At 37.6% G+C, this 12,436-nt stretch overlaps 1 protein-coding gene across 12 annotated transcripts in view; it reads left to right on the top strand.

Annotated features, from left to right (window-relative positions):
• Positions 1 to 12,436, top strand: part of LIN9 (lin-9 DREAM MuvB core complex component) — a 54,827-nt gene that overhangs the window by 8,187 nt on the left and 34,204 nt on the right. For 9 of the 12 annotated variants that reach the window (XM_086870442.1, XM_086870428.1, XM_086870419.1 and 6 more), the window contains exons 2-6: positions 2,280 to 2,312; positions 3,397 to 3,491; positions 5,960 to 6,064; positions 7,941 to 8,074; positions 12,066 to 12,191. In XM_086870442.1, the coding sequence (XP_086726568.1) occupies positions 2,280 to 2,312; positions 3,397 to 3,491; positions 5,960 to 6,064; positions 7,941 to 8,074; positions 12,066 to 12,191 (493 nt within the window). Of the gene's footprint in view, positions 1 to 1,089; positions 1,271 to 2,279; positions 2,313 to 3,396; positions 3,492 to 5,959; positions 6,065 to 7,940; positions 8,075 to 12,065; positions 12,192 to 12,436 lie in introns of all 12 variants that reach the window. The other 3 variants (XM_086870477.1, XM_086870489.1, XM_086870482.1) reach the window with 1 other exon arrangement.

Raw genomic sequence — 12,436 nt, 5'->3', positions numbered from 1 at the left:
GATGCCCTGGATCCACTAATTACGGGTCAAGTGAAAACAAATGAGCAGCCCTATTCTAACATGCATTTATGGAAGCTTAACTATCCCATGTGGAAAACTCCTTGGCAACTAATGCTGTTTTGGAGTGCACCTAATCTTGTAAAGCTAGGAAGTAGCACAGTAACCTTCTGCTGGCCCATCATCCCCCTCACAGGTGAAGCATCCCATGGTTAGCAAAGCATCTCAGGCACTTCAGCTTTGAGATTGACACTGCCCCTGATAAAGCTTTGCTGCCTCTTGCTGAGTGCTTCTTTTCCATTGTTAACAGTTTTCATACTCACCCTGGACTGGATTGATTGAACTTGATTCATATCAACAAGATATTGAGGAAAAGAAAGGAAAATGCTTGTATGTTCAGATGAAGTGCCTGAGATCTCTCAGACTAGTGATCCGTTCTGCAAAGGCAGCATCTCCTCCATTTGACAGTCCTGATGACCCTGCTCCCATGTCTCCATCCCCAATGACATGTTGTTAAACTGTGTGTACTTATCCCTGCACACATTTCCCACCATCCCTTATGTAATTTTGGGACACAATAGTTCTTCACTGTTCTCAATGTTACCTTTCAGAGCTGTTTATTAGCTGCTGATTGATAGCAGACTACTTGTGTATTTATGCAAACACAATGTGTAGTATTGGATTTTTTTGCATAAAATGTTAAAAAAATTTGTGATACCTTGAACATACAGCTTAGTTTCAAGAGCTGAATTGCCTGTGACTCAGATCATCGCAGAATCGTGTTCCTGTACCAGTCACTGATAGATCTCCAACACAACAAAGGTGATGCGTCAGAAAAGAAATGTGCAAGAGGTGTGACAGTACAGCCCAGCTGTGTCAGCATGGTTTTGACATGTAATCCCAGATGTGGTTGCTGTTGTGGATTTGAATAGCTTGGGAGATACTGAGGTGGAAGCTCTCTAAACCCCCATTGAGTCAAAGCTAGTTCTGTTTCATATCTTAAACTTTTTTTTAAGCTTTTTGGGGAAAAGAAACTTTGTTTCCTTTTCCTTTCTTTTTTTTATTGAAATTTTAAATTTTGTTTTTTAACAGATGGCATAATAAGATGGCAGCAAACAAAAAACTATGATGAAAACATAAGGGATTAGGGGGTTTTTTTGCTGCACCTGTATTCTCTCCGATGGCCCAGCCTAATCCAAAATGCTCAGTTCCTTGGAAAGGCACAATAATTATTTTGGCTCTGTGAGACTCCCTGGAATGTATTCTCTTAGAGGCAAGTATCTCTGGCACTGTGAAGTTCGTGAGGTAAGGAGCTAGATAAATAGCAGCTGCAAGGAATTTCTGGATCTTTGGAGTCAGAAAGTTCTTGAAGCAGCAGTTGCAAAGAGGAGATGCAGGAGAGAGCAGAGAAAGTGAGAGGGAAAAGTGGTTGTCACACAGGAACATAACTGGAAAGATCAAGTTGATTTGAGAGAAAAGCATGAATCTGGGGACGCATTGTAAAGCAGAAATACCTTGCCCTATGCTAATGCAGTTTCTTCAAACAGCTCATTCTTAGAGACACATTTGAAAATTCTCGAGCATGAGGGCCCATTGCAGTAAGGCCTAGTTTTGTTTTTCCTGGCCCAGGAGCATTGCAGAGGTTCTACAGATGCAGTGGGAGGGGAGCAGTGAAATTTTTGTTTTTATTACACTGTTTGAACAGTTTAACAAAGTAACAATCCTGTGTGCATTTGAGATCTGAATCTGCTGCCTTTCTAAATAAAGGGGGACCACCAGGGGGCAACTAGCTATCCATCTTCTTCCTTTTGAGCATAAACTACTCCTTTCCTGGAAATCTTGGGCACTGAAGAGTTTTGAAATGGTGGGAGGAAAAAAGAAAAATAAAGAAGAGGTGTTTATTTGTTTTGTTGTCAGTTGTAAAATACATTTGCAACTGCATCAAACAAGCAGCCACATGAGAGAATATAGTTTGGACATAAAGCCTGTTGAGAATTTGCTGTGTTAAACCCAAGTGTTTAACGTCTAAAGCTGTTTTGTAGGCATTAAACTAAAGGGAAAAACCAAAATGTGAATATGCTCTCAAGATTTATTGGTAATAAATGTGTAATTCTATGCTCAATTACATGGAGTATGTGCTGGGTTCGTTCATTCATCAGTGAAAGATTTTAATATTAAATTCCACTTTCTGCCTGAAAATTAATTAAGAATTAGTAGGCTCTGCATAGGTTGTATGGTTTGAAATAGCTTGTGATTTATGTGAACCTTTTGCTATATTGCAGGTTCTTCAGCAAAAGCACTTGTGAGCTTGAAAGGTAAGAAATTAACATGCTCTTTACTTGTACCCAATCTGACTTTCAGGTCAGATATTTATTTCTATTATTAGAAATTGAATCTAATATCTAAATTCTATAGATATTTTTTATCTATTTATTTAGTTTCTGGCTTCAGAAAGTTCAAGAAAATCACAGGCTTTTTTGTTGAAATATTATTTGGTTTATTGTAGGTATTTGTAGTTCTGTAGAATAATAATCCTTGGCAGTTGAAACTACATATATTGTGGTGTATTTAGACACTGCTCTTCTGAGTGAAGTTCCTGAAATGTGTTTTTTCTTCAAAAGTACTGCCTAGGCATCAAGTTTGATGAGAAGATTGGGGTAATCTTTCATCTCTTGAGGATGAGATCCAGGAAGGATTCTTAGTGAGACCTGTACATGTGACAAAATTTACATTAGGAAGGCATTTCACAATTTTATGGTGTTCTCTGTCAGCAGGTTGTGAGCTAAATCAAAAACCTGCTACTTATATTTTTTTCTTTGAAATTGTCTTCATGAACATTTATACAGATTTTGAATACTTCTAATGTGCCCAGTAATTAAAGCTTCTTTATGTATTACACGGCTTTTGTTACACAAATAAGAGGGTATGGTCTTATGTTGTAACTAATGCAGATTTGTTGCAATAAAATCTTACTTACTTATTGGTGTACACCCACTTAATAATTTTCTAGAACTAGAAGGTGTCTGTGTCTTGTAGAGCTTTGCTTTGCCAAGGTTTCAGTTACAGCCACAGTTCAACTGTTGATTTGTGTTGACCTGACTATGGAAGTAATTGATTCCAGCAAAGGAGGTTTCAGGAAACCTAAACCTTGTCAAAAGTAAAACATACTTGTTTATCTTTCTCCTTGTAGTGAAAATCTCCTTCTTTTTTTTTTTTTAAATTAGTGTTAAAAACTATTTAATAAAAATACTGAAATCTAAAATTTTTATTACTGAATTCAAGGATGTTGCAAGTAAATATTTCAGAAGTTGGTGATGTTATACTTGGTTTTGAACAGTGGTTATGTTAAAACATGCATATACATATATGTACATTAATGATGTACTTGCTTCACAACAGAGGGAAGTTTATCCAGTTCGTGGAATGAAAAGTATAATTCTCTGCAGAAAACACACAGTTGGAAGAACAAGAATGCTGGTTCTGCTGTGGAAATGGTAAGAAGCCGTAAAAAGCTTCAGGATTAGTAAAATACCATACAGTGAATCAAATGTAAGGATCACAAGAAAAGGCTGAGATTTATAGTTTTGTAATGTCCAAATCCTTCACAAGCACTTTGCATAGCTTGCATAAGAGATGAAAACATATTTTATAAATGAATAATCAAACACCTTAAATTGCTGACCTCTTTCAAGTTAGGTCAAAATATTTTCCTCTTTGTATTTTTTTTGTAAAGCAAGTGCTGTGTAAAGTATTTGTACTGCATCTACCACCTTGAGCTTAGGAATCACCAATTCTGATCAACTATTTTTGTATCTCATTAAATATCTCACTTCTAATTATGGCTGAGAACTGAAGCATAAAGGAAAGGAAGGGAAAATGTCATAATGCACTTCCACCATTGTGCCTTCAGCAGGGCAGATTCTAATAAAAGTAAAGGACTGCCAGTGAAATTTATTCTGAGTATTCTGAGAACTTTCATAGGAGGCCTTACATTAAAGAACAACCTTGGGTTGGGGATATGAAATGAGCCTGCAGCTTCCAGTGGGATGTTTGGTGTTTACCATTTCAGTCTTGTGGTTTGTTTTTGCTTAACTGTTTGTTTATTGTCCCGCAGTCTTCTCCCTGGTATTTATTTTGGTAGGATTCATACAGATGCATAATACACACATGTTGCTGTGTGTTTATGCTAGAGAGCATAAGGTCTACAAAATGCAGTTCCAGACAGAGACCAGAACTTTGTGAAGACCTTTAGTTCCTGCAGTTCATATCACAGTTTCCAGCTGCTTCCCAGGAATGCCCATCATCTCACAGAAACAAGCCTTACTGCAAACGTACAAGATCACATGTGCTAAAGACCCAAAGTGACTGGCTGTAACATCTGTATAAATAATTTGTCAATCATTAGGTGTGGTGGCTGTAGGTGGTAAAACCATCAAGTCAAACTTTGAATGTAGCTCAGTGTTCTGTAGAAAGCTGGGGGAAAGATCAGAGCATAATCTGACATGTTGGCAGCAACCCATGTTGCTAAGATGTAATGGAGTAGTTTGAGTTTACTGGATGCTGAAAGTTTTGAAGACATATTTTACTGTTGGTTGAAAAATCTTTCCAAAAATGCCTGACCTATTTAGCCACTGTGGAAGTTACCTCCTTGCAACACTTGTTTAGCTCTGGTGTGAGGCACAGACAGTCCAGGGTGATGAAACACTCTTCTCATTTTGAATAGCTCTTTGGAGCAGAGTCTGGCAGTTTCTGTTGAGGGTTGCTTGGTCTGGATCAGGATGATTTGGTTACCTTGTCAGTATATAATTCCTCTGTCCAGTGTGTGTCTTTCCTGGTTTGTAATATCTACCAGGAATTAATGTTTTCTTCTGTGTGTTGCATATGCTTAGGTGTCTAGCACATACAGAGCACTTCTGTTACTTGAATACTTAAATACTACTTTAATGTAGTTCTTTTTATAAAATATATATATAATTAGAGTAAGGGAGGCACATTTCCTGTTAAAGTCCCACATTCAGATGGCATGGAACAGACAGAATTTTAGTTACCACTGATTAATATAATAGAAAATATCTCTTTTCAAGCAGTGAACCAGACACAAGTGGATTAAATTTCTTTCTAAAGTGCAAATGCTTGTTAATGAAGTTTTATTTAACTGTGTTGATTTATTTTGTCTGTCTCTTGTGCTGGGCCACAGAATCTTCACAGAAGGAAAAGGAAAAGCTGCTTCCCCTCAGTGCTAACAGCCAGTCATAGATTGCTCTTTTGTTCTCAGTGAAAGCAGGAGTCTTTTGTTATAGGGTCAGATATTGAGGAATAACTAAATAAATTTTTTTCATGACACACTTGAAATATCATTTCTTGTTTTCAGTCAGCCTTCTAATTCTTTCTGGGCTATAGCAGTACACAAGTAAATTTCATTTAGCATAAATTCTAAGTTCTTTTTTCTGAGATTGTCACATAACTTATTCAAGATTTAGTTTCTTCAGATTCAATCTTCTTAGCATTTTGGTATGTAGATACTTTCAATGAGTTAAAAAACCAACAAACACACATCACTTTATTACAAATTTTTTGCTAAAATTCTGTGTGGCTGAGAACATAAAAAAATTACAGTATTTGAATAAACCTTTTTTTTTGGATCCAAAATTCAAAACAAATTGTTTAACAGATGTACTACTTATAACCAAGGCAAGCTAAGATACACAAGTGTTTAGACACCTAACTCTAATGGAAACAAGTGGGAGTTAGGCTCTAAATACTTCTGTGAAATTGGGCCAGCAGTATAGTAATGGTTATAGTTAGCACTGGAAAAGCCTGGAATCTTGAACTCCTTCTCTCAGTGCCTGAAAACCAACAGGTGACAAGAGAAGAGGCATTTCATTTCTCTTACTGTGAATTCTGTGCATGAACAGACAAATCAGGTTTCTTACTTGTAATTCTTTATTTTTGTTCCGTACAGCCCTTCAGAAATTCAAAACGGAGCCGACTCTTCAGTGAAGAAGATGACAGACAAATAAACACAAGGTCACCCAAAAGAAATCAGAAGGTTGCAATGGTTCCACAGGTACCTACATACATGTATGGAGATATTTTTACCAGAAAGGGGACCAAGCCTATCTGTTTTAATTAAAAATTAGAATATATTTTCTTTTCAAGTTGCATTTTTGGTTTATGAATCTTCTTGTGAAGAAAACAGTTGCTAGATGTTAGCCACAATTCAAAAGAGATTAATATCTTTCTTTCATACAACTGGTTTCCTCAGATTGTTTATGGGAGTACCTGTTCTTTGTGATCTTGGACATGAACACACAGAGCCAGAAAGCATTCCAGACTAACTGTCCATCATGCTTCTGCAAAAACTCATCTCCTGTAGTCGGCATAAATTTATTCAGCTTCTGTTTAAAACTGCCAAATTCTTGCACTGATTACATAATTGAGAAGGCTGCTATAGAATTTAATGTATCCCAGCAAGTTAGGGACTTGCTCTATATTTGTAGCCTAACTGTGTTCGTGGCCAGCTTTACCTTCTTGATCCTGTAATGCTAAAGTCCTCAGTTCAAAGAGGTTGTTTTTCCATCTCCCACTTGATTGTCCACTCCTTGATACAGCACAAAAAAGCAGCTGTAATTTGTCAGCCTTTATTTGCTATGATAGAAAGGGAAGTACCTCTTAGTTTCAGTGAATTTGCTCTGTAGTACCTTTGTCATCCACATCACTTCTCTGTGCCATCACCTTATGAGGCTGAATTTATTATTAGTTTGAATTTCTCACTGAAAAAGTACTATTTGAATACTGCTCTGATTTGTCTTCTGAGCTGTGCTGTGCAGTGTCTGATGTGAAAAACTTGGCACTTACCAGTTAGCTGGGTCTGTTCTGCCAGAGGTGAGAACCATGACATTTCTCTTCATTACCATAATTTCTTAAGAGTAGAAGGACTTGGTAATGTTCTAAACCCAGTTGTTTTGTGCTTAAATGTCTCATTCTGGAGGTCCAGTGATTACCAGATAAATATTTGCAAGGGACTGCAGCTGTTGTAGTCCACAAATCTTGCTGTCCCACCGGGTTTTGTTTCCTGGAGTTCCAGTGGGAGAAAGGGGACCTGTATCTAGTGCAGCAGCAGCCAAGAAGTTGCGTACCGCGTGCTTTATCCTATTATTGCTGTTACTAAAGTCCAAAATACTTTGAATGTTTGGGGAGGGATAACAATTGATGGAGACCCAGTCAAATCTATAGACTCAAAAAGCTGTTATTTTTTGCAGAAAAGGTTGTTTGTTTTTTTTCTGTCAGCTAAGACAGCCATCCTTGGAACAAAATCACAGAATTATTTTTTTTATGGTCTTGTTTAAACACAGGTCTATCTATTATGCAAGCAGTCTAAGACAGTGTCTTCTCTGTGATTTATCAAATAGCTTTCAAATGTAGTTAAAACTTGATTGCTCATTTCTCTTGCAATTTTCTAAGCAGATACTGTGTTCAAAACATTGGTTATGTTATATTCCTGTCCTAGCTTCATCCTCCACTTAAGAAGAGTGAGCAAAAGTAGAAGCTCTAGTGCAAATCAGGCGGGTGCTGTTGCTGGCATCTGAGCTGCAACACTGGTTATACTCACCTGAGACAGTCAGTGGGGCCTCAGAGTTTTGAAGTCTGTATGTATTTTACTGCCATGCTGTTGTTACCAATAATGTAGTTTTCAGTGCTGGAAAATGTTTCTGTTAAAAGAGCTTCGTCTGGAGATAATGGTATTGATCCTGTTAAAATTTGCTGTCTGTTCTGTTTGATTGCATTGCTGATATAATGCAGTAAGAGTTGTTATAGATCTTCAAGAAAAACATTGCCATGAAACAATATTGCAGACTTTTATCCAGGAAAATCTGATTTATTTGAATACTGAAAATTATTAGATTCTGTTTAACTGTTTCTTTTTTTTTTTTACTACATAGAAGTTTAGTACAACAATGTCCACACCAGAAAAGAAAGTATCACAGAAGATTGGTTTGCGGCTTCGTAACCTGCTCAAACTGCCCAAAGCTCACAAGTGGTGCATATACGAGTGGTTCTATTCAAATATAGATAAGTACGTTTGGTTTTATAATTATCTCTTATTAGGATAGAAACAAGTAATTTTCTGAAATTGAGCTGCATAGCTATATATCTATTAGTTAGATACTCCAATTTATTTGTAAAATTACTAGTTACTGAAAACTATTTTGTTTGGTGGTGGTGGGTGTTTTTCTTTTTTCTAATGAGCAATGTATGTGCTCTTTGTAACTGCCAACTTTAGAAAGTCTTCTATGGAAAGCCTTCTTTCATGAATATAATGTTCTTTTTATGACCTCTGCCTCTACCAGGTTTTACTCATAATGCTTTTAACATCTGAAACATGAAGATATCAGAACACTTAGACTTTTCTGAACCATTGCATCTGTGTTACACAGAGGAGATAGGGAGGATATTGCTTCTTCATGAAGTGTGGCTTTCCTAAAAGGTGTAAATGTTGGTATTAAATATTTTTGCTGATCATCCTGTTTTTATTGTGATCACTAACAGAGCTTCAGGCTGTGACTGTACAGCTCTTGTCCAGATATCAGCATCCTTCTTGGGTCTCCTAATGTATTTCCTAGACTGTTTCTGCAGTTTGTTCCTCAGAGTCTTTGGCACTTGTTCTCTTAATGCCACTAGCACAGTGGTGTGAATTTTTTAAAAGAAACAATTTAATTTCTAAAATGCTAAAAACATTATTGATGAATGGAATGTTAAAATCTATACTGTTTGACTAATAGATGCAACACAAGTATTTAATATTCTGAAGAATGGCTTCAGAGTTAACAAGCATTATTTTCCAGAATGTACAAACAAAATAATTACTGTTTTTCCTTCCTATTTTAATCACAATTGCTGCAGCTTTTTTTCTTTAACTGAAAAGGCAGTCATAGCAACAGAGAAACATTTTGGCATATATTCATCAGAAGTGGAAAAATTTCATGTCCATTTTAGTTAGTTTTAAATTCATCATCTCTAGGATTTAATTCCTTTGAAAGAACTAGTCTTTTCATGCTTCTTCCCTTACTTGAAAAAAAAACGAACAATATAAAAAACCCCAACCCTACTTATTTCTAGGAGTAATTTTAATATGTAACATCTTTAATAATGATTTTTACAACAGACCAGAAACTGTTAGTTTATTCTTAAATAATTGTCTATGAAACTTTAGGTCTATCAGTAGACTAGAATTTGAGTTTAGCAGGTAATTCTGAAATCCTTTTTGATAGTTCTCCATGTATGCAGGTGTGGTGGGTTCTCCTTGGCTAGACCAGGTGCTCATCAAAACTGTTCTATCACTCCTTAGCTGGACACAGGTGAGAAAATCTAACAAGAGGGTCAAAGGCTGAGATAAGCACAGGAAGAGACCACACCACTTACTGTCATGGGCAGAACAGACTCAACTTTGGGAAATTAATTTAATTTATTACCAATCAAATCAAAATAGGATAATAAGAAGTAAAACCAAATCTTAAAAACACCTCTCTTCTTCTTGAGCTTTATTCCCAATTCTCTCTTCTCTATGTCCAACCCCGCATAAGCGCAGCGGGACAGGGAATGAGGGTTATGATCAGTTCATCACCTCTTGTCTGTCTCTGCTGCTCCTTCTTCCACAGGAGGAATCCTTCCATTCCCATGGGAGCCAGTCCTTTACAAAGTTCTCCAACTTGAGTCCTTCACACGGGCTGCAGTTCTTCACAAACTGCTCCAGTGTGGACCCCTTCCATGAGATGCTCTTCTTCAGGAATAGACTGCTCCAGTATGGGTCCCACATGGGGTCAGAAGTCCTGGCAGGAAACTTGCTCCAGTATGGGCTCTTCTCCATGAGTTCACAGTCCTGCCAGGAGTCTGCCCTAGGAGGGGCTTCCCATGGGTTCACAGCCTCCTTTGGGCATCCACCTGCACCAACATGGGTCCCTCCATGGGATGCAGAGGCACAGCTGCTTCACCATGGTCTGCAGAGGAATCTGCTCTGGTGGCTGGAGCACCTCCTTCTCTGACCTTGGCTTGGTGTCTGCAGAGCTCTTTCTCTCAGATACTCTTACATCTCTGTCCTGCTGCAATTGCACAGGATTTTTTTTCCCCTTCCTAACTCATTTCAGGGGCACGATCACCATGGCCAGTTGGTTCAGCCTTGGCCAAGGGTGGTTCCACCTTGGACCCAACTGGCATTGGTTCTGTGGGATATGGGAGGAGCTTCCAGCAGCTTCTTAAAGAAGCTACCCCTGCATACCCCCTCTGCCAAAACCTTGCCTTGAAAATCAAATACAGCTTGTAATACTCATAAGATAGGACCATGTTAAGATAGTACAACATACTTTGCTAAGAGACTGCATATCTTTGGAAGGAAAACTTTGATATATCTTGTTCAGAGTCATATGATCCAGGCTTAATGATAAGCTTAAAAAGTTTGAATCATAGAACTATCAACAAAGTATGTATGGCTCACTGTACAAGTCTCCAAATATTTTAATCAAATTATTGCATCCAAAATTGAAATAATCAAATAAAATGCCATGTCTGCTGTAAGTTTTTGAAATATTTTTATTTCTACAACTGTGGTTATTACGTTATTGAAGCTGTTCCAGTTGGATTCTCTATATACTACTGCAGTGGACTGTTTTCTGTGAAGTCCCATTGATTTTGGGCATGCAGAGGCTTCTGAACTGCTGCTTACTACTACAGTGATCACAGGCCCTGAGAAGCAGGCCCTGTAACTTGCTTACACCATTTTCCAGAGCTTCCAATCTTGTGGATGCTGTAGGTTTAGAGTTTGCCTGCTTAAGGACAAGTGTTAATAAGAACAATCAAATACAGATTATCTCTATCAAAAAAACCCAAAAAACAACAAACCAAAAAACCCAAGCTGAATAGTTATTCTTTATATAGATATCTTATGTTCGCAGTAGTAAATATGGATAAAATGATACTGTTGTATACTCTCCTGTGTCTGTTTCCTGAGCCTCATTGCTCGTTCTTTTTTGTTTTCCTTTTCACTTAATGCCACAGCTGCAGATCCTCCTACTGTAAAACTATTCTCTTCCATGCTTGCCTCAGTCTCCTTATATCTGTGCACCTTTCCTCTCTCCTGCCACCCCAGACACTCAGTTGAAAGCAGTGTTGCTTCCAAGGTCCTCTTTGTTCTGTGCTTGGGTATATTCCTCTCCAAATCCCAGTGCCCTGCAAAGAGTGGAGAAAAGCAGCTTTCTAGGATGTAGTTATCATTTTGTTCTCACCAGCAGGGGTCTATTTCAGTTGCACATAGTCTTTTATGATTAACCTTCTATTAGATGGGCATATCTGTTGCTGCTCCCTTGTCTCCTCCACCTAAGAAGGATGTGGCACTACAAAGAAAAAGGCAGTCATAAAACAGAGATAGAGATGGGTCATAGCATCAGAGAGAAATTCCTGAGCTGTGCAGGTCTGTTCTCTGAACTGTCACTTCTTTCATACTGATCCTGTGTTTCACCATGGAGTCATGGGATGATACAATAAAAGTCTCACCTGTACAGCTGTAGAGAATGATGAGTTGGTTCAATTTCCTGTATTTTGGATACCTCTGTTGAGAGCCTGAGTTACAGGTGAATAAATTGATGAGAAAAGGTACTTTCTGTCTGTTTCTCAGTGCCACATTGTCCTTCCTTTTATTCTCAGTATTTCACTCTCTGATTTCCTTCAGTGTGTTGCAGTATCCTCTTGACACTGAGCTGACTCTGCTGAGGTTTCCTTTGGTGCCTTTGTATACGTTAGAGAGCAGGATGAATTACGTGTATTTCTCTGTAGTAACTAGAGAACGGAGCATTTTTAAATGTCAGTGATAGTAAGAATCAAACAACAATAGTCCTGGAAACTTCCTGATGATGTTTTTGGCTGAATTAAATTGTTCTTTGAATAGGAGTATCTTGTTCATTTGACTAACTTACAGTATTTTTTTTTAATGTGTTTCTGATGATGGATGTTTTTTGGACTCTTGTGACAAAAGTTTACTTAGTGTGGTTAACATAGGACTAATTATGTTTCAACAGGCCGCTATTTGAAGGAGATAATGATTTCTGTATATGCCTGAAAGAGTCTTTTCCAACTTTGAAAACCAGAAAATTGACAAGAGTAGAATGGGGGAAAATCCGGCGATTGATGGGAAAACCACGGAGGTAATTTTTTCTTTCTTTCAGCTATTACTTACATGTAGTTTTGATGTTAATGGAATTGTTAATTTTAAAAAAAATTGCATTCACATAGTAGAACAAAACAATATCTTAAGGGTAGTAAAACTCATTTTATTGAGATGTTCTCTGAGCATCTCTCTCCCCCACACACCCTATTCCTTAATTTCATGTGTCCATGTAGTTCTCATGAGCCTATGATTGAAATGTTCTCTTCCCACTCCTGGTAACTG

Source organism: Cyanistes caeruleus, chromosome 2, assembly GCF_971803275.1.
Source record: "Cyanistes caeruleus chromosome 2, bCyaCae1.hap1.1, whole genome shotgun sequence".
Classification (NCBI taxonomy): Eukaryota; Metazoa; Chordata; class Aves; order Passeriformes; family Paridae; genus Cyanistes; species Cyanistes caeruleus.
The sequence above is the reverse complement of the archived record's forward strand: the minus strand, read 5'-3'. Positions and strand labels throughout refer to the sequence as shown.